The sequence below is a fragment of the Apostichopus japonicus genome, chromosome 4 (assembly GCF_037975245.1).
Source record: "Apostichopus japonicus isolate 1M-3 chromosome 4, ASM3797524v1, whole genome shotgun sequence".
Classification (NCBI taxonomy): domain Eukaryota; kingdom Metazoa; phylum Echinodermata; class Holothuroidea; order Aspidochirotida; family Stichopodidae; genus Apostichopus; species Apostichopus japonicus.
In genome coordinates, this window is record NC_092564.1 from 22,396,254 (window position 1) to 22,418,164 (window position 21,911).

Here is a 21,911-nt window from a genome sequence, read left to right on the forward strand (position 1 = left end):
AAGACATTGTAAATTTGTACAACAGACAGCGATCATACATCGCCGTTTTTCAACAAAAACCGATGCAAACGTCACGTAAGTTGTGCACAATGATTCAGTATAATGTTATTAGTGCAAGGCCTATATACCTCAATACTTTCTGCTGTAGTACAACAATTATGTTGACTTATCGAATGTGATTTCCCCATGCACTTCAACATTTGGTAAGCACGCCGCTATCTTTACTGTAGTACGTCATCAACACAGCCTCTCTGATTGGCTAAACTCCACGTACACTGCCCGAAAGGTTCAGGAAAAAGAAATTCGCCAGCGGGACGCGTCCCAACCAACTTTTTCAGTAGTGGGGACATGATATACCGTGGCCCCACCAATTTGTCTTGACCAATAGCTGCATTTCAAGTTCCCATGTATTGAACTTTGGCGCAGCATTTGACCCAGCATTGTGCAAATGACATGCAGCAGTTCTCATTTTATTGTATTTTATCCACAGTTGTTAAATATAGGACGAAAATCGCATTTGCGGCAGTCTATATTTGTTTTCTGGGAGAGGACCCCAGACCCATCGTATATACATAAGTCTATTTGGATTATTTGTCCCTGATTTTCTTTCTGCAGACGCCCATGTATTTCTCCAAACTAAATTTCTAAGCCATGAGATCTAAAACTTAAGGAGGTTTAGTAGCATCATTAGGTCTGGGAAGTGTTATTTCCGGCTATCTGGGAGGTATATTTGCCCAAAAAAATCCAACGCTATGCGCGAACCCATGGTCGCGCTCCGCTTAGATAGTGTCATAGAACAGACACGCGTCCCCACCATTATCCAAGACTGATCTGCGCCCATGCTCAAAACTGTCGATATGTGTAGTGTTCGGTTTCGGAAATATCTGGTATATTTGTATTTCCTTCAACGAAATTTTTAAGTAGCCGTCTGAATTTTCGAAAATTCGCTAACCAACATTCTTCATCATACTTCATCATACTCGTGCAATTTTGACCCGTCTGTTAGGGTTTGAAGGAGGTTTTTCTATATCGGTTGTCCATAGATGATATTTTGTGCAACATTATGGGTATGTTTTGAAGTGAATTTATTCACGAGAATTGTGAATTTTCAAATTCTGAACAGTGGGGCGGACGAATATTGTGGGCCGCGATGAAAAATCACCTACAAAAGCAATGATCCACAGGATATGTGATGAAGTCGAACGTGATGTGTGACTGGTGACAATCTTCAAAAAGGTTAGATGAGAAAAAAGTATTTGGAAAAAACTTGGTTCTCAGGCAAAAGTGTACATATGGTTGGTCAGTTTCAAGCCCGAGAAGTTCCATTTTTGGTGATCTGGGGGTACCAAAACCAGAAATTTGCTTGTACGCTGCGCGCCAACCAATGGTGGCGCTCCGCTTAGATAGTAATACGCGCCCCCCCCCCGGGTTAGAAAATCCTGCATACCCCCCTGGTTAAATGCAGCTTTTCAAGGCCTGGGCAGTGCCATTTACTGCAATCTGGGAGGCAATATTGCCAAAAAATTCTTGTGCACTTCGCGCCAACTTATGGTGGCGCTCCACTTAGATAGTGAGCCAGCAGTTATGACTTTTTATTTCGTCAATGGCCTGCAACAACCCCCCCCCCCCCCCACTTCTGACAAGAAATCTCCGCCACTGACGTCAGATGAACTGCGGTGAGCAGCTTTGAATTTTTTTTTTATGAGTGGCAGCTCGAGAGGTCTCTAGGGAAGACTTTGACAGCGAAATTCTGTGCGTTTGAAGTCGCATTTAGGGAAAGTTGTGCATCGGTGGTGCTGAAGTAATGTAGATAAACCATTCCAAGATATGAAACTTCCCATCACTTCATAACCTCTTTAAGAATGTGTCGGGAGGATCAGGTAGTACTTGACATTAAAAATACTAATTGTGAAAGGGCAAATGTCTCAACAACTACCGATGGGTGTTAGGTGCCTTGTAGACCACAGACTTAACATGTTTCGTAGACATTGTGAACGTCCATTTGAGACAGTAAGCAGTTACTCGCAACAAAATGAGCAACATATCAGAATAAAAATATAAACAAAAATAACAAGAGCATTCTCGAACTATTGGCGTTCCATAGTAAATAAACACATTCAATTGGTCAATTGTGTTCACGTGCTGTAACGTTCTCGAAAATTCTAGCGATTACGTCATTTATACGGTAGCTTGCAAAGTTATTATTCTTGACATTGTGAATTTGTAATGCGGTATTTTGCATAGAAATGAGATAACATTACTAGTTTCCAATATGTGTAAAAGTAAGTTGGCCTGACGATTCCAATATAAAGAAACGTTTCCAATATGACAGAACGTCTCTTACTGCTCTTTTGATGATCAGAAGTCAATAACATGGCAATTTAATGAAAGAATAGTTAACTTTGATATATATCTGTGTTTGTCCGTGTAATTGTTCCCAAGAGTTTTCACGGAAAATTTGTAATTAAAATATTTAATTTCAGCAAAAAAACTAATACAGTAAGATGTTGAATTTTTAAGTTAAATAACATTCGTTCTTTGACGCGATGATGCCTCATGTCTCGTCTATAATTTCACGATTTCTGTTTGCTTGTCTGAAAGCCGTACATTTAATGTCTATTATAAGCCTCTGTACACAGGAAATCCGGTAAGCTTGTCCGATTGTGATGTTCACATGTTACTCGCATACTTCCCGTCCTTTCTCTCTGAACACGTGCCGTTCGCAGTTCGCATCACCCTTTAATAGTCCGGTAAATATGTATTTTCTTTCGCTGTTTGTGCTCTTTGCTGCTACTTTGTTAACTTTTTGAACTAAATCGTTAATTTATATGTTATCCTTTAAGATATTGTAGTTTTTTGCTTTGTATGAAAGTTAAATGAACTGTCGGCTCCATGCCTTCCCTACTGTAGTACTATTTAGACTTACGTATTCGTAAGTTACTTCCACTGTTTTAGCATAGGACTACCACGACAAGCTTAGCATACTATACTACTGAAAATAACAGGCCTTAACTACGGCCTAACGCAAGTTCGGCAACTCCCCCAAGCTTCCAAAGAACAAGTGGCATTTATCTAGTGTAGACTTATCCGCTCCACAGTTTTTCTGATCCTTGGTCATGGAAACAGTTATTCAGTCATGCCTAATAACCGGCGACATTCCATGGTTTTGTAGGCTTAGCTTAACTGAAACCATAGCATATTTCCTAAGCATATGACAATGTGTAAGGCTTTGTTATAGGCTACTTACTAACTGATTAAGTACTTGTTGTGGAAGAGATATTTCAGTTACAATTTCAAATAATTTCATTTTGTTTTCTTGTGCCTGAAATAGTTATTCCTATGAAGCTTCTGTATGTGTATTCAGTCATGCCTGATAACTGGCAACATTCCTTTGTTTTGTATGGTGATCACCAGTGTTTTCACAGATTATCCGGGTATCCACCTGACGCCATACTACTTAGTTCCTAATTCATTACTTAAATCCTAAGCAATGTTATTTTTTATATTTTTTCAAGCCCATCTTTATGCAAGATTTTCCCATTGACATAGTGTGGTGTTAGCCTACCATGTGGTCAAAAATAACAGCAAGAAAGTATTCAATGGATATCTTATAACTGCATCACGTTTCAACTAATAAACAGATGGTTAGGCTATATTTCCCCATTGACTCAGTGTGGTGTAAGGCTACCATGTGGTCGAAGGTAACAGCAATAATGAAAGTTTTCCATGGATATCTTATAACTGTCTCATTTTCAGTGAATTAACAGATGGATTAGCTAGATTCGCCATTGACTTAGTGTGGTGTTAGGCTACCATGTGGTCAATAATAAAACCAATAATGAAAGTATGCCATGGATATCTTATAACTGCGTCACAAATAACCAGATGGTTAGGCTAGATTTTCCCAATGATTCTGCATGGTGTTAGGCTACCATGTGGAAGAAATTGAAAGAATTCTCACAAGTATTATTTTTTCAGTCGTTTATTTAATAGAAGGAAAGACTGACTAAGAATTTACAAGATGTTACTAATGGATTATAGACAGGATATCTAAAACATAATAATCACAAGTGGCTTTTTTTACTACACTATTATTCCAAATGCGATCAAATTGCGGGAATTGTGCAATCCTGCGGCTTATGCGCCTTGGGCCTGCTTCACAGATAGTAGTAGTAAAAACTGTTTAAGGGCTTAATAGGATATTTATATGGTCCGATCCAATAGAGGTGGAGAGCAAACAAAAGCAGCGGCGGCATTGCGATGTTAGTAGTGATGTTAATTATATGAAGTTATTAAAAAGTTAATGAAAAAAGCAAACATATTATTGAGGAAGGTTTTATACCTTATCTTACACCTACGTATTATGTGAACATGGAAACATTGTCAGTGGAGAATATAATTAATTTATTATAGCATCCAATATGTAATTTCTTGACATTAATCTTCCACCAAGGTAAACAATTTTTATCCGAGTACCCGGATACCAGATGGATAACGACTCTCGTTTACCCGGTTCCCGATTTTTGGACCTGAGTAAACACTAGAAAGTCATAATAAAATGGCAAATACATTTATGGGCTAGTGTCCATAGGTTTATATTAGTGATTGATAGTACAGGGCAATTCCATGAGAAAGTGGACATGATACCCAAAAAATTAAAAGTGTGACAATAGTAAATTTGGTGTCAAATGAAAGCTAAGAGTCCATATTTTCCAGAATCAGGTTCAGAAATGCAATTTATATGCATTTTGGAATGAAAATATATGGGTGATAAAAATTCAGGAGTTGATACAGAAAATTGGATGATTGGTAATAAAAACTATTCGTCACTGCTAATTGATAGCGAGTATATAAATGATATCAGCCACTACCATGTGAGAGTATAAATCATGGAAAACTGAATGGATAATATTTTCGTCCCTTTTACTCATTGGTTCCGCTTCAATGGCCTTCGGTATTTTTGCCACTTGAAATGTCCTTCCGTTACCAAATGTACAACTTTTTTTAGTTTTTCAGGAAAAGTTGCAGCATGATTAAAATGAAAGTTCATCTTCAAAGCAAGTTTAGATTGGCCAACAAAATGAAATAATTATTTTCACCCTGCTCCTCTTCGTTTGTTCATTATGATTGATTAAAACAGTCTGTCTTTCCGTTACCATTTTGGTAACGGAAGGACAGTAATGGAAGGACAATTTTGTTTTTCCAGTCAGATAATTGAGTCATTTGCCTATGATTAAAAGTAAATATCATTGCATGCATACATATATATTGTATACAGCATCCTGTGGGAGTTGTTGATTCTGAGAGCGATGTTTATATCTACTAAGGGGAATTCCATGGTAAAGAATGGATATTGGGACTAATTTTCTGACATTTGAACAAGTATATCATGAATATCCCCATTAATTACAACAAATAATTGTCATCATTGACTAACTACAACTAGGTACTTCAATTTCCACAAATTTTTTTTTACACAAACCCTTCCCATTTTTGAAATATGAACATTAATGAGGTCGGTAACGGAAGGACAGCAAACGGACAAGGGTTTTCACAACCTAAGTTTATTGTAAAACTGTGAATTCTATGGAGTAATCTTATTTTAGTGGTGAGAAATGTTATCCCAATATTGTTTCCTATACTGAACCACTTTCCATTCTGAAAATTATTGCTTTGGTTTTCTAGAAATATTGTGCTAATTAAAGTCAAATTTGGTAATGGAAGGACTAACGGAAGGACAAAAGGTCCACTCAGTTACATGTCACAGTAAATGAATGCAGTTGACCAAAACTTCACAAGGCAGTAGTCACAAATTTTACACTTGAACAACACAAGAGAGAAAAAATTATCACCAAGTGATGAATTTACTGAAGAATACTCATGAATTTTTACCTTGTTTTCATTACTTTGTAACTGAAAAGGAGAACAGTGTTCATTAGTTAGGGACAGGGTTAGGGTTGAATTATCTGACTGGGTAGTAATTTTTTCAGTATTTCCCATTTGTGCCCAGGCAACTGTCCCATCACTAGTTGATATGAATTGTATTAAATATGCCTTTATCTTACAGGTTCTAAAAATGGCAGCACAAGGTCCAGCAGTTGGTATTGATTTGGGGACTACATACTCTTGTGTCGGTGTATTTCAACATGGGAAGGTTGAAATCATTGCTAATGACCAGGGCAACAGGACAACACCTAGCTTTGTTGCCTTCACAGACACAGAGAGGTTGATCGGTGATGCTGCCAAAAACCAAGTTGCCATGAACCCAACCAACACTGTGTTTGGTAAGTATCAGTGATGATAGTTTGCAGAAGATATATCAAGTCGTTCTAAATTATTCTACTTACAGAAATGCTCTCAATGTTATAGTGTTTACAAAGGGTACAAATTCTGCATACCCAACATACACTACCTGTTGGGTACCGGACTACATTCAAGCTGCGCCGTAATAACATTTGAACCCTGCCCTGGCTGCCTGAGTACTACAGTGTTACTTAGGCTGCTAAGATATATCTTTTTTCCCTCACATGCTATAAAAAATCCAACAGCCAGTCTCTTTTTAAAGCATTTTCAACTACAAATTTATATGTTTGGGAAGAATAAACCATTGCATATCAAAAAGCTTTAAAGAAAAATCTTTAACTGCCATAAAATGTGCCCAATAATGATAAGCCCAATGTTAGACGGTAGTAGCCTACAGCACATGATACCAGCTCCCAATTTATTGTAACTACAGTACCTACCAGGTGTGGCCGAGGATAAAATTCTACTCTCCGAAATGTTAAATTTACCTGCTATTTGTTATCATAAGTAATTGTTTTGTGATATAGGCCTAGGTAGAATGGCCTGCTACCATCAGGTATTGTGTTAGTTCGTTATAGTATAACATTGTATTTAATTGGGGGTTTGTTTAAAGTGTAAAGCATATGTCAGAAAAGAAAAAAAAGGGAAAAACATTTAAGCAGTTAATTACTTCCTTTTCAAAAAGTGCCCTTAAATAAAAAATGGCATGACTGACCATCTGTATACTATACAATCATGTGCAAAAGAACTTTCACTTGACATGATCATGCTGTCGACAGCAGACTCTTAAGCCCGGGTCACATCCGCGCGATTCAACACGCGATTCAATTCGCAACTAAAATCACGCGCATCAGAAAAGTTGCTTCTGAGAAGTTGCGCTGATTAGGACATTGCTCTATTGCAAATCAACCCAAATCGATGGCGCAACTTTTATTGCGCAACAAGTTGATACCCGTGTCTTACTACAGGATTCAACCTTCAATTGTATTGCGAGTTGAATCGCGTGTTGAATCGCGCAGATGTGACCCGGGCTTTAGTATCATTAGTTAGGGTAATGCTTGTTGCTGACAAAATACATAACAATGTTGTTAAATTATCAATTTATTATAGAGTGTCAGACTTCCTGCACTTGCTTTCATCGATCAGGTCTCGAAAATTATCAAGTTTTGGTTTCTTCCTGGAAGCAAATGAACCTACAGATTCAGGGTGGCATTTGTGTGCGCATGTCTGTGACACTTGCCTGAGTTGTGATAACTCTTTTTCCACTTACGATTCCTGCTTACTTATCATTGGCAAAATGAATAAATGGTGGTGTTGAATCAAGAACACACAAAACGCACAATTATTTTAGACAGTCACAAAGAAAGCCTAGGATATGCCTATGTTTTGTACATGTTTTCCTACAGCTGTATTTATTTCGGATTTTTCGGAAGCTGTTAGCTATCCCCTGGGGTGTGGGTACCTGGGGGCAAACACTGTTATTTCCATACAGTGTACATATTAGTATTTCAAATATATATGATTATTTAGTGTAAGCCTACATTGTTAGTAGACTATTGGCAGGTCAATTTCCTCTCATGTTATCTGCTTTTAAACTGTTTAGATGCAAAGCGGTTGATTGGAAGAAACTTTGACGATGCAGATGTGCAATCAGACATGAGGCTTTGGCCATTTACTGTTGTCAAGGATGGCAAGAAGCCTAAAATCCAGGTGGAATATAAAGGAGAGACCAAGAAATTCTTTGCAGAAGAGATCAGTTCAATGGTCCTCACCAAGATGAAGGAAACAGCAGAAGCCTACCTGGGAAAGGTCACTATATTTTTGTTAATATGAATGCAATATTCTATTTCAATTCTCATAACACGTAAATCAACAGACTTGCAGCTGTTTAGTTTATGCGTATAACATGAATCCTCTATCCATTACCACATTGCAAATTGCTTGACACAATTTTCAAATCTAAGTCCAAAGATTTAGTAGTTTTTTACACAGGAGCTATATTATTTCATAAGAAATAATATTCAGAGCATTAAATAATTGCTCCAAAAAATTGTAACACTGATGTATTTCCTGTTTAACATGTATTACTGTTAGTTCTATACGGGTCAATCCATGCCAAATCAACAGATTTTTGGGTCGATTCCACGTCGACCCTCTCAGAATCGCCTGAAATTGATATGGTGTCTTGCCATATGTCTCAAAGGATGAAATTGGGCAAAAAAAAAATGTTAAAAATTTTTGTTGCTAGGATACGGCCCCGCCTAGCAACCAAATCCAGATTGCATTTTAAGAGCACTTAATTTGTGTCAAGTTTGGAGGCATTTTTTGCATACATGTAAAGTATTTTATGTCTGATATTGCAGATATTGTGGAAGACATGTGGCCAGTCTTCGAATTTAGCTAATTTATTTAAAATACATTTCAATAATTTCTAATATTGTTTAACATCTCTTTGAATGAAGATACAATGTTACCACTGTTTGCCCTCGCAAGCATGTTTCTGTAGAGCTGATGTAACTCTCATATACGCCACTTTAAGCTGCTCATCAGAGCATTAATAACTAATATAAAAGATGTTTTAGCTCATTCTGTGCAACATAACTATACATATCTTACTAATTTTGTATTAAAAACCAAAAATAAAACTTTTAATTGTGACCAAATTTGACCTTGAAATGCCCAAAATAGCCCAAAATATTGGTAAAATGTGATGTTTGAGGGCGCTGTTCACAGGCATCATTGGGCATATGACCCTGAAAATGCAGTTTATTTGTAGTCCTTATGCTAGTGGACCACCCTCTTAATTGTTAAGCACCTGTATGCTAATGCTAAGAAGTTGTTGTCATTTGAATTACTCAAATCGGCTTGTGCAAGCATTTTCATACATATGAACGAAGTGATTTTCGCAATTTTCGAGTCGTAAATTTGAGTAGATAACGCAAAATACACAACTTTTTGACTTGAGTTTTTAAAAATAGGGTCAATACGCTCCTGAAAAATGGTTTTTAAAGAAAAATAAAAAAATACCCACAGGCCCAAAATGGACCCCCAATTAGGGCCAGAAGTGAGATTCTTTAAGTTTGAGGGCGCTGTTCGTAAAACGTACGACCCGCTTGACTTTTTTATTGCACTTTTCCCGTACAACTACCACTGGACAAGGATTCTATGGAAATTAAAACTCAAACATGCCTCTGCTTGTGAATATAGAGCACACTCAAAGTAGGGCCAGAAAAGACCCCTATCTCATTTTCTGCCATTTTAATTACTTGTTACGAAAAATTGAGACCGTAAATTTTCCTCAAAATTAGCTAAATTCGAAGACTGGCCACATGTCTTCCACAATATCTGCAATATTAGACATAAAATACTTAACATTTATGCAAAAAATGCCTCCAAACTTGACACAAATTATGGGCTCTTAAAATGCAATCCAGATTTGGTTGCTAGGCGGGGCCGTATCCTAGCAACAAAAATTTTTAAAATTTTTTTTTTGCCCAATTTCATCCTTTGAGACATATGGCAAGACACCATATCAATTTCAGGCGATTCTGAGAGGGTCGACGTGGAGGCCACTGTTGATTTGGCATGGATTGACCCATACAGCTTTTTATCATAGGTCTACTAAAATATGATAGCTGTGATACCTGACACAAATTCATCAATGATTAAACTGCCAATAACCATAACTATTGAAGTAGTACTTTGGCAATAAGATTGTGGCAGGGTACATGAACTGCAGGTTTAATAAGACCATTGTGCACAAAAGAAAAGGGAGGCCCAATTTCTTGGTTCAAAGGAAAAAAGTTCTGATGGGTACGATAGGTGGCCACAGAGCCGAAATATGTTTTCCAGTTGGTGAAAATTTGTAGCTTGGCAACCTTGTGCTCAACTCAGAGCTGTATATGTAATAACCTTGGGCTTATTTCTTCTTAAGGAAACTGAAAAGGATGGTGTGGAATGATGTTACCATACCAACTGTCTAAACAATGTGGCCTTTGCTTTGATTAGAGGTTTGAGCTTTTCAATTTTCCTCTTTCACAGGAAGTTTCAAAGGCAGTGATTACAGTACCAGCATACTTCAACGATTCGCAGAGACAAGCAACCAAAGATGCTGGTGTCATTTCTGGGCTTCAAGTGCTTAGAATTATCAATGAACCCACAGCTGCAGCAATTGCGTATGGTCTAGACAAAAAGGTAAGCAGGTTTTCTGTATTGTTCCAGATGAATATGAACTCACTGCAGCTGTCCTGTTCTTATCAGTGAGCTATTGCTAGATATCAGACAAGGCTGCATTATTCATTACTGAAACCATCCTTTTCACCACAATGCCTTACATGAAGGAAAAATCAGAGAAAAAGACTAGCCGTATGTGTTGATCCATAGAGGTAACTTGGCAAATATGCAACTGACCTAAATCAAAAGAAATTAACATGGTCACAAGGTGAACTGTTCACTTGAAACTAACTTTGCAACCATGTTATTTCCTTATAATTTCTTGCATGATGTCATTTTGGTTGGCCCTAAGTATGTATCCAAGACTAACATTTTTTTTATGGGATTCATCCTGTGTGCGCTAAGTTCATAATGCAGCAGTAGGGTCTCTTAAGCTGTTAATGGGTTTTGGGGGGAATAGGTACATCATTTCAGAGGATTGTGAAACTTAATTATATTGGTTTCCCAAGGGCATTCACAACCTGCTTTTCTTACTCGTTCAGCCCAATTACTGTTACTTTGGGACTAAAATGTGGTTTTGATCTCATCCTGCAGGTTGGTCAAGAGCGAAATGTACTGATTTTTGATCTTGGTGGTGGCACTTTCGATGTCTCTGTACTGACAATTGAAGAAGGTATCTTTGAGGTCAAATCAACGGCTGGAAACACTCACTTGGGAGGAGAGGATTTTGACAACAAGATGGTAGAACACTTTATTTCGGAATTTCAAAGGAAACATAAGAAGAACATCCAACCAAACAAGAGGGCTGTGAGAAGACTGAGGACTGCCTGTGAGAGAGCTAAAAGGACCTTGTCTTCCAGTGCTCAGGCTAGGTTAGTGTACTGCTTGGCTTACGGCTATTTCACCATTGATGATTGCAAGTATAACACCATGCTAAATGGGAAGTGCAATGTCCAATAACATATATTAACATAGCATCAAACATGGCACTTGATCAGCGTTCAACTTTTGAGGATGGGTAATATTTCAATGTTCGACCGAGTCCACAGCAGCAATGATGTCATTTTAATCTGTTAAGTACGTAGAGGTTGAGGTGTTATTTACTTGGTTACAGTGTTGTGGTAATTAGGAGGTTGGCTGTTACCTCTGCAGTAGGAAAGTGGTACCTACTCTTGTGCATGCAAAGCAGTACTTTTCTCCTTTGTTAATTGTAATTTTCTGATTTCATCTTTAGCATTGAAATTGACTCCCTCTTTGAGGGCATCGACTTCTACACGTCACTAACTCGTGCAAGGTTTGAGGAATTGTGTGGGGCTCTATTCAGGCAGACCCAGGACCCTGTCACCAAAGCCCTCCGAGATGCTGACTTCGATAAGAGCAAAATTCATGAAGTTGTTCTGGTTGGAGGCTCTACAAGAATTCCTAAAATTCAAAAGATCCTACAAGACATGTTCAGTGGGAGAGAACTCAACAAGAGCATCAATCCCGATGAAGCTGTCGCTTATGGCGCTGGTAAGATATAATTGTTGGATTTGGATAATGGCAAGGTTAATTGAAGCTAGTACTATTGTACATGTTGTGTTACAAAATGAAGGACATCTGTAAAACTGGAATAGTCGTTACTAGAACAACCTTGTCACAACAACTCTGTCAATACCCATGAGTTCCCCAACCTCAGGGACGTAGCCAGGGGGGGAGCAGGGGAGCGATCGCTCCCCCCCTTTCAGTGTCGATTTTTTTTTTTAAACTGTCGTTTTTTTAGCATGGTATTTTGTCAGTGCTCTTTTGATCTTGAATACTCGTCAGCTCCGTTAACTCGATTGTAATCGTAGTAATATTCACGCCTACTGATTCAACTACTTACTTAGTTTGGCAGATGCAATTAGCTAAATTTAGCTTATAGCCAATTACAAGCCTACAGTTGGCCACTGCGTAATAAAATACATATTGCCTACCAACCGCACTCTATGGAATGTCACGAACTGTATGCACAACAACGTCGACAATGTTCGTTTGAGTCGTTCTAAGTTGTTGCATGAACAGCATGTTATGAAGCTAAGCTAGCAATCGTACGTGATACGCACTTCCTATAAATAATTATTACACTGCTAATACACTGCGATAACGATATTTGTTTTTAGGCCACTGCATATCTGGCTGTATTACAAAATATGAAAGTTTATATTGTCCATCACTTAAGTTCGTCAAATGTATTAAAGTCCAGACATTGGACAATAAACAAGAATCATCCTACTGGAAAACTTGTAAAAGAGCACTATGTTTGTCTTTCTGATATATTATGTAAAAGAACATGTAAAAGAATTTAAACAGGAAACAAAATCTGCTGATACTGATATCATATGATCAGGGCATAGCCAGTATGTAGCACGATAGTTTCATTCAACACTATACCCGCCGAAATCCGATCTTGTCAGTTTTTTAACATGTAGTTAAGAACCCGTTTACGCAGATAATATTTCAGTTGAGAAAACGCTTGAGAAATTTGCATCAGATGGCAATCGTCGGATAGCTCTCGCCTTCTCTTAGTAGGCTAACTTAAACATGTACTAGCTACAGTTGTATCAAAGACATTTCTGGACTATCTTTGTATCTACAAGTATCAGAAGTTGAAAAGTAAGACTACTTTGTACATGTACCTTCAAGGGCGGCGGAACCGGGGGCACAGGGGGCAAGTGCCCCCCCCACTTTTCCTCAGGTTAAAAATGTGCCCTTTTTCTACATAAAACTTGTACTCTTGATCACCTTATTAGGTCAGCGATATTTCAGTAAGAGATCTAATCCTAATTTAGAACTATCAGGGGTGTAGCCAGTATGTAGCACTGTAGGCCTGGGCCTACACTTTTTTTGGCCAAGTTATCTTTTTATTAAAACACCCATAATTCAAATCCATAAGCTTGCTGGACGAGTTTAAGAGTCTAGACAGGAAAAACTATTGAAATGAACGTAGCAAGATTATGGCTAAATTATGTGACCTATTCTTCTGTCATCTAGGCTGTCATTCATATCGCGTGCCATTTCATTCAATACTCTACCCGCCAAAAAAAAAAGACTAGGATACGATCTTGTCAGTTTTGTAATATACTTAAGAACCCGTTTACGCAGATAAAATTTCAGTTGAGAACATTCCACAGTCAAATAAGCCTATCGTTGATTAACAGACTTTGTATGTATAGAGCTGCAGCACTTTCTTGCCTGTTGTTGTCACGATCGGCGTTCCAAGTTCCAAAACAGCCTTTTCGATAAACATTTACTAGCTACAGTTGTATCAAAGACAAATACTGGCTATGGTTGTATCAAAGACATTTCTGGCCTATCTTTGTATCTACAAGTATCAGAAGTTGAAAAGTAAGACTACTAAGACGGGGGGGTTGATGGAGTGATGTGTATACGCAAATAAGATAATACATCAAGATTTATAAAGGGTACTAAATATCAGGCTGCATCAGTCCAATCGAATTTCTGCAAAGTGCCCTTTGATGTCGGTGCCCCCCCCCCCCCAGATTAAAAGTGCTTCCGCCGCCCTTGTGTATCTTGCTAATTTTAATACATTATGTATTTTTGAATTACGTACTATTTTAACTCGTTTGTTTTTTGGGTTTAAAAGTGATATTGAATGAGGTGTCTCAAGTTAGCAAGAGGCCAGGGAACCAGAATGAACACTAGGGAAGGGCCGTTTCCGGCCATCTGGGGGTTTGTAAAACCAAAAAATTTCTTGTACGCTCCGCGCCAACCGATGGTGGCGCTCCGCTCAGATAGTCGTGCCTACAACTTTGAAAATCCATATCAATCGCAAAAAGGGCTCCCCCCCTTTCAAATTCCTGGCTACGTCGCTGCCCAACCTCCACATGGTAATTTGTCAATGTGGTAACAAATAATGCAATTTTCATGGTCAAAGACATTACATTGCTTTATGATGTTACACACTTCACATTTGAAGGTAAAAGTTGGTTACAGGGACAATTTGTGATATCTTGAATTAGTTGGTGACATTTGTGTGATCGATATTTATGCACTTCTCTACAGCTGTGCAGGCAGCTATTCTCTCTGGAGACAAGTCTGATGAAGTTCAGGATCTGCTGCTTCTTGATGTTGCCCCTCTTTCATTGGGTATTGAGACTGCCGGTGGAGTCATGACTAATATCATTGACAGGAACACAACTATTCCAGCCAGGAAGGAGCGTACTTTCACCACATACTCTGATAACCAACCAGCTGTACTTATCCAAGTCTTTGAAGGGGAACGTGCAATGACTGCTGACAATGTAAGTTAACCTAATTTATTTTTATAAATTGAATCAGTAGGGGTGGGAGGTGAATTTGATGCAGTTTCTTTGTGTTAAAAATTGACAGTGTGACCAAGAAAAGTCTTGTATTGCTTATGAAAAGGTGCTGCAAGGTGGCCGGTTATCACATACTGATTACGAAGACTTCCTTCAAATGTTTAGTAAGATATGTTAATGTGATGTTTACCTTGAATCTATCCTACATTTTTAGAGACCAAGATAACATTCTAAGGATGCATGTTCACCTCCAGCATATTCGACTCAATAATTTGTTTGCATAAGCCAATAAGTGATGTCCACCTTGTTCTCCTACAGAATATTTTGGGTAAATTTGAACTGACTGGAATTCCTCCAGCACCTAGAGGTGTACCTCAGATTGATGTCATCTTTGACATTGATGCCAATGGAATCTTGAATGTTTCTGCTCAAGACAAGAGCACAGGCAAAGAGAACAAGATCACTATCACAAATGACAAAGGTGAGTACTTCTTGGCAGACTATCAAGCACAACTTTCCAAGGGCGAGCACCATTCTCATACATAACAGTTCCCAGCAACTTTTGTCATACCGTTCTGGGGATATGATTTCATATTTTAATCAAAATAGTTTGATGTCATACGCAGACAACAGATGAAACTATGTAGATATGGCAGAGGTTGAATTTCTAGGTTGTGTTATCATCTCAAGTAATAGCAGCTCATTTAATTTAGCCTTTATAACACACTGCAAAATAAAGTGAACAAATCTAAACAACAGAGCAAACTATAAAGCTCCGAGTTTGATCAATGTACTTGATATTTGATATTGCAAAAGTATACAATATTTATTTTTAAATATCTGGCGGTTTGGGGGCTGGGGGGTGGTGGTGGGGAGAATAGGAGGAATGATCATATGAATCTTTGAGTCTCAAGGCTACTTACTATTTACACAAACGACAGACAAGTACAATCATGTTACCAGTGTAGTCAATAATGTCATTGCAATGTTTACTAGCCATGGTGTACGTCTTTTGCAGGTCGTCTTTCCAAGGAAGAAATTGAAAGAATGGTTTCAGAAGCAGAGAAGTACAAGAATGAGGATGAGGCTCAAAAGCAGAGGATTGGTGCAAAGAATGCTTTGGAGAGCTATGCCTATAACATGAAGAGTACCATGGAGGATGACAAGATTAAGGACAAGGTATCAGAAGAAGACAGGAAGACTGTGATTGATAAATGTGCAGAAGCAGTGGACTGGCTGGACAAGAACCAGGTATGTGCTGGAGTTACGTTGCATTGCTTCCTCCCATTTCTAAGAAGATGTGCTTTACCCCATAACAGATGAGGTACTGCCCTTGCAGATTTTAGATTGCAACAAGTCTTGTAGGGGGGGTGGGGGTGTAACTACAAGTCCTGTAGGGGAGGGGGTGACTGAAGTAGATCCGCAAACTGACAAGAGAATGCCCATTCCCAATGGCTACACAGATGATGAAAATGTTGATTGCCATTTCATTTTTGTACCTAACTTTATAACGATGCAGTTGTTTATGAACTATTTGGCTGTGTTAAACATGTGGTACATGTGTGTATTGCTAGTGCCAATACATGTCTAGTGTACTCTGTATAGAATGGTTATTAATTCTGGGTTACCATTGGTGCAAAACAAGTGTTGTTTTTGAGATTGTCATTAACAGCAGAAATTCAGACGTACAAACTGTCAGCTTACTAACATTAGAAATGGACTGTATGAGTATTGAGATTCCACAAAAACCGCTGCTGTAGTGATACTTTAGGCATTCTACAGATGCATGAAATGAGACAAAGTGACAACAGATAATCTTTGATAGTAATCACCGTTTTGATCTCTGTTGTTGTTTAGACTGCTGAGAAGGATGAGTTTGAATACCACCAGAAGGAATTGGAGAAAGTGTGCCAACCCATCATCACCAAACTGTACCAGGCTGGTGGTGCTCCAGAAGGGGGAATGCCTGGTGGTATGCCAGGAGGAATGCCCGGTGGTGGTATGCCCGGTGGTGGTATGCCAGGAGGGTTTCCAGGTGCAGGTGGAGCTGGTGGTGCCCCAGAGGGCCAATCCAGTGGTGGCGGACCAACTATTGAAGAAGTGGACTAAATTGGTAAGTTTGCAGCACTTGCTATAAAGTGCCCAACCAAATAACAAATAGTTGTTTATACAACTAGGAGCCCACATAGACATAAAATGCACTATCAAAATTTGATAGCAGACAGCCATAGTATTAGTGTGGTAGAGCATAAGATGACTATGCACACATAGCCTTAAGGCCTCTTTCCTCACATTTATGTCACCAAGCATTTCTGAAATTTAATGTGATGATAATGGATAGAAGCCATTGCAAGATTCTTCATGTTTGAATTAGAACGATCATTTTCACCACCAGAGCCAAAACAAAAAATGATCACGATTTTCTCAGATACATAGAAAAGTTCTGTCGTACCGTTAGTCAGCTATGCTGACTACTTCCGCCTAGCAAAAGTGGCAAGGGCCTTGTGTTTGAAATTTTTATTTTAAAGGAATCAAAACTGCATCCATGAATTTGTAGCTTTTATTGCTCATCGGAGCCAAAAATGTTAATTGCATGTTAGTGATAGGCTACATGGTATTACAAACATTTTTCACCGTCTCAAGGTGACCCCAGTGTTTTGTTTGAAAATTAGGGTAAGGGGTGTCTTGCATTCTTGCCAAGAACTTTTGGAAGAGTTAGGTGTCATCCGGGTATATTGAATTTTTCTTGTGCAGTGCTCAACTACCAAAAGTATCTGTACTACTGAAATTAACTGTACCGCATAGTGAATCTTGGCAGCCAGACATTATTTGGCCATAAATTTAGGTAGCCCCAGGAACAAGGAGCCCAGGGCACCCTGTGCATAGGATTTTTCGAGCTCTGATGGTGGTATGCTGTTACAAGTCTATTTCTAAAATTTTCACCCATTGATGAGTTGTTATTGTGTAAACTATTGTTCAATTCTCTTTTTGTTTGTTTGTTCACAGGGTCATTGCCAACAAAATAATAGACCAAGCAGTGTTGCCATTTGCAGAAAGATGTATGACCCATAAAGACATAGGGAATTTATTCAATCAGGCCAAATCACAAAACAGTATGCTATGTGCATATTCCCTGACTGAGACAATCACCCATAAAGCCATCCAAGTTCAATATAAGTAACCAAACTGTACTGCAGTGGTAGTTATTTTTTTCCCTAAATAGTGCACATCAATTATGATTTTCTTAAAATGGTCACACCAGGTTTTGTGGTAATGTTTCAACCGTACTAATTTTTTAAAGGAGCATATTGTGAAGAAATCATCCCAGGTGGCGACTGCATACCATTAAAACTGTGATCCTTTCGCCACTCCAGACATGTACCAAACATATTTTGCACACAGCAAAATGGAGGAACAATTTCATCAGCAAAATAGATTATTATTGAACAATAAGTCACATCTATAAACATTCTGACTATTGCATATGCATTACATGCAGAAAGGTCACGTCAGGTCACCTCAGGAAATTCTTGGATTACTTACTGCCCCATAGACAATACCAGTATGCAAACATATACAGGAGGGTGTATGCACACATTACAGTGCCACAAAGTCTTATAAGAATGTTATACAATTTTAAGCTGCATATTGCATTGAAAATCTGTTTATTTAGCAACACTTAGAGGCTTCCCAATTCAAAAGTTAACCATTTAAAGTGTAAAATGAAATTTGCAATATAAACGAATAAAATCATCAGTTTACGTAAAAAGAAAAGCTCATTAACGTGCAGTCAATCACGAATCATGTCTGTGTTGGATGTGACAGAGAAAAAACGCAGTCCTGGACACTGATTGGTCAATTGAACAATAACCGTTACCTTACAGTACCTTAACCTAGTTGACTACAGTTGTAGGTCCTGTTTATCATTTATTGTATTTATGCCCCTTGTCATGATTGATTTGTCTCATTTACTACAGACGACTAATACACCACTACCAATAGTAATACAATAATACTGTATGTAGAACATTATACTGCATGCAATATAGCAGTACAGTAGTACATCACATTATAGAGCGGATTTTGGTGGTTGAGTTAAAAATATGAATGAGGAAGGTGTGGTTTGAATGCAGAAATGTCAATTTTTACGAAAGGCTTATTACTCGTTAATTATTAAAGGTTCACCAGGAAAAAATTCCATCACAGTTATCCCCCTTATACATCGATCACTTTGCTGATTGGTAACGTACAGTGGAATGCTAAAAACTACGGATGAATGCAATATGGACCTTTAACATAATTTCAAAAATAATAATCAAAAATAATAAATGTTATAGAAACAGTTATTGTTGTGAGTGTCCTTTTGCTTTCATTGTATGTATCCTTTTGCATGTACCAGATCACCTCTGGAGTTTTGCAGAAAGAAAAATGTAAATTTTAATTACAAATTTCTGATATATTTTTTGGTACTTATTTTCAGTAGTATTCTGTTTATGAACAAATAGAAATGTTAGGAAGTTTAACATCCGTATTCGTTACCTATTTGACTCCATTCAAGTTCTGTTAGAATTTGTAAACTTAGGCCAATCGAACTGAACAGCAAATGGTACCATCTTGACTTGTTTATAATTACTGTAGAATGCTACCAGATTGATGTAAAGAAATCATAAAAACTAGAAACTACTTCAATATTGTTTTTTCACATTTTAACATTTGCATTTACTTGTGCATAATTGATTTGAGGAAAATTCTAGACCGTATTCCGAGACCTGAATTAAAATGTAACAACCTAGGGTTAGGACTAATGCGACGGCTATGGATTCGAGGCATTTCTGCCGAAGTAACATATTTGAGAGCATTTTGGCAAACATCGAAATTTTGAAAAAATTAGAGATAAGAGAGTCCAGAAAAGAAACATCAAATTACAAATTATTGCATCAAATACACTGCACTACGGATCATTACATGCCTAAACATAACCTACACTCAGCTAATCAACAAAGGCCTTACATATCCAGCACGTTTGTTGATTTGCGGCATTGGTATTGTTACCATGCTTACTGTGTCGAGAAACATTGAAGTCTGTTTCGTAGTAAAAGAACAGACCTAGAACATCAGTTGATATTGTCACATTCCATAGTTTTTAGCTCATACCAGCATGCTGGTGTGAGCTATTGTTACAGTGCGACGTCTATCACTCTATCATTCTATCACTCTATCCGTCAACAATTGGTAAAACCGCTCCCACTCGCACAGTGTTTGATGGAATTTCATGAAACTTGGACACAAGGACCATTGGGTATAGGGCCATCAGATATGGTCCAAAATTTGGGGTCAATGGTCACCTGTGGGCCGTAATGGGCCATTTTGTGGAAATACGCAAAATGCTTCTTCTCCTACAGATTCCATGGTACAATGTTGAGGGTTTGTCACAATAGTCCTATGGTAGTTTTACCTTCAGGGTGTTCATGAATTTGAGATCAAAGATCAACTAGGGGTCTTTTGTGGCCCGGGCCGCGGCCCTATATTTTCAAATTGCTCCTGTTCGTACAGTGTATGGCCAATTATAATGAAACTTGGTCACAATGTTCCTCGGGATGAGAGTTACGAGGGGTGTTCGGAAAATTGAGGTCAAATGTCATTTAGGGGGTCATCGGGGGTCATTCTTTGTAATATTTTCAAATATCTCAATCTCCTCAAGATTTTAATGGATCATATTCAAAGTTGAACTGATGATTGTTGGATTGTGTATGAATAAGGTGATGCCTAAAAAATTTTGGTCAAAAGTTAATTAATTACAATTAATCCCCATTGTTTAAAAAAATCTGAGCCTTCACTTTTTGCCAAAGCTCCTTTAATTTGTCTCCCAGTTTCTGCAGTGTTTGTTTACATTTGTGGTTAAGCTCTGCAGAGGCTGTTAGTGGAATTAAAGCAGGACTGGGAGTTGTTATTAACTGATGAACTGTAAGCATGAGAGCCCTATAGCCAATCAGCACTTGCCGATTCTTAGAAGTCTTTGAGCCTGAGGTACGTAGGCAGCTTGTGAAGTTATGTCTTGTAGGTATGGAACGCGAAAAGGGCAACCTTATTTCGTTGTCTATACTAAGTTTGTTGCTGTCTAAACTAAAGTTGTTGCTGCTGTTTGACTATGTTGTTGCTCAAACTCACATTGCTGTCTAAGCTTACGTTGTTGTCTAAACTTACATTGTTGCCTTAACTTCCGTTGCTGCCTAAACTTTCGTTGCTGCCTAAACTTACATGTATGTCTAAACTTTCGTTGTCTTAACCTACGTTGATGTCGGAACTCATGTTGGTGTCTAAATTCACGTTGATGTCTGAACTCACGTTGATGTCTAAAATTACGTTGATGACTAAATTCACGTTGATGCTCAAAATTTCGTCGATGCCTTAACGTTCGTTGATATCTAAACTTCCGTTGCTATCTAAACTTCCGTTGCTATCTAAACTTCCGTTGCTATCTAAACTTCGTTGCTATCTAAACTTCCGTTGTCTAAACTTCCGTTGTCTAAACTTACGTTGTCTAAACTTACGTCGTTGTCTAAACTTACGTTGCTGCCATCGGCGCTGTTCAACAATTGCTCAACCATGTGACGTAAAAATAGCTCGTTTTAATTTTTCGCACGAAATTTAACAACCCAACACCAGCGCATGAGAATGCTGCTATGAACTATATAGGCCTCAGACTACCACTATCACACCCGGGTCCCACGAGCCATATTGGTACTTTTAGCCTTACTACCAGACTCAACAATGGAAAGAATTCTAATCAGTCTAGACTACCACAGCGAGTGGTCGACAACTTCGATCGTGAAGGGGTAAGCCTTTTTAGTTACCAAAGTGATTGGATTAAATAGCCCAGTGCCTTATCATTCACATTAATATATTGTAATACCCAAAGTGCGCCCTGATGAGCTTGGGCTAGGCTAGGCGGAATTAGTCCTACTCCCAGTACCCCTATGATTTAGTTCGATTACAAAACTAAATATCCTCATCTCTGTTCATAATGATTAATGCCAGTGGCGTAGGAAGATACTTTTGAGTGGGGGGCTGAAGACTGATGTCCGGCCTGGGGGAGGGGTCTAAGGGAAGGGGGTGTCCCCCACTCCCTTTGGA

The 21,911-nt window shown here is 38.3% G+C and overlaps 1 protein-coding gene across 1 annotated transcript; it reads left to right on the plus strand.

The window, feature by feature from the left end:
• Positions 1-2,597: 2,597 nt before the first annotated feature.
• Positions 2,598-19,225, plus strand: LOC139966820 (heat shock cognate 71 kDa protein-like). Its single transcript, XM_071970194.1, has 11 exons — positions 2,598-2,750; positions 6,068-6,284; positions 7,907-8,112; positions 10,345-10,497; positions 11,071-11,348; positions 11,711-11,988; positions 14,521-14,759; positions 15,096-15,258; positions 15,796-16,028; positions 16,635-16,890; positions 17,784-19,225. Exons 1-10 carry the CDS (start codon positions 2,667-2,669, stop codon positions 16,884-16,886), a joined length of 2,103 nt encoding a protein of 700 aa, XP_071826295.1. The 5' UTR covers positions 2,598-2,666; the 3' UTR covers positions 16,887-16,890; positions 17,784-19,225.
• Positions 19,226-21,911: the final 2,686 nt, after the last annotated feature.

Excerpts from the sequence above, each read along its gene's own strand:
- LOC139966820 (XM_071970194.1), top strand. The coding sequence starts at position 2,667 with ATGTTCACATGTTACTCGCATACTTCCCGTCCTTTCTCTCTGAACACG. Across the intron at positions 8,113-10,344 it reads CAGAAGCCTACCTGGGAAAG|GAAGTTTCAAAGGCAGTGAT; the intron begins GTCACTATATTT and ends CCTCTTTCACAG. Across the intron at positions 11,989-14,520 it reads AGCTGTCGCTTATGGCGCTG|CTGTGCAGGCAGCTATTCTC; the intron begins GTAAGATATAAT and ends ACTTCTCTACAG.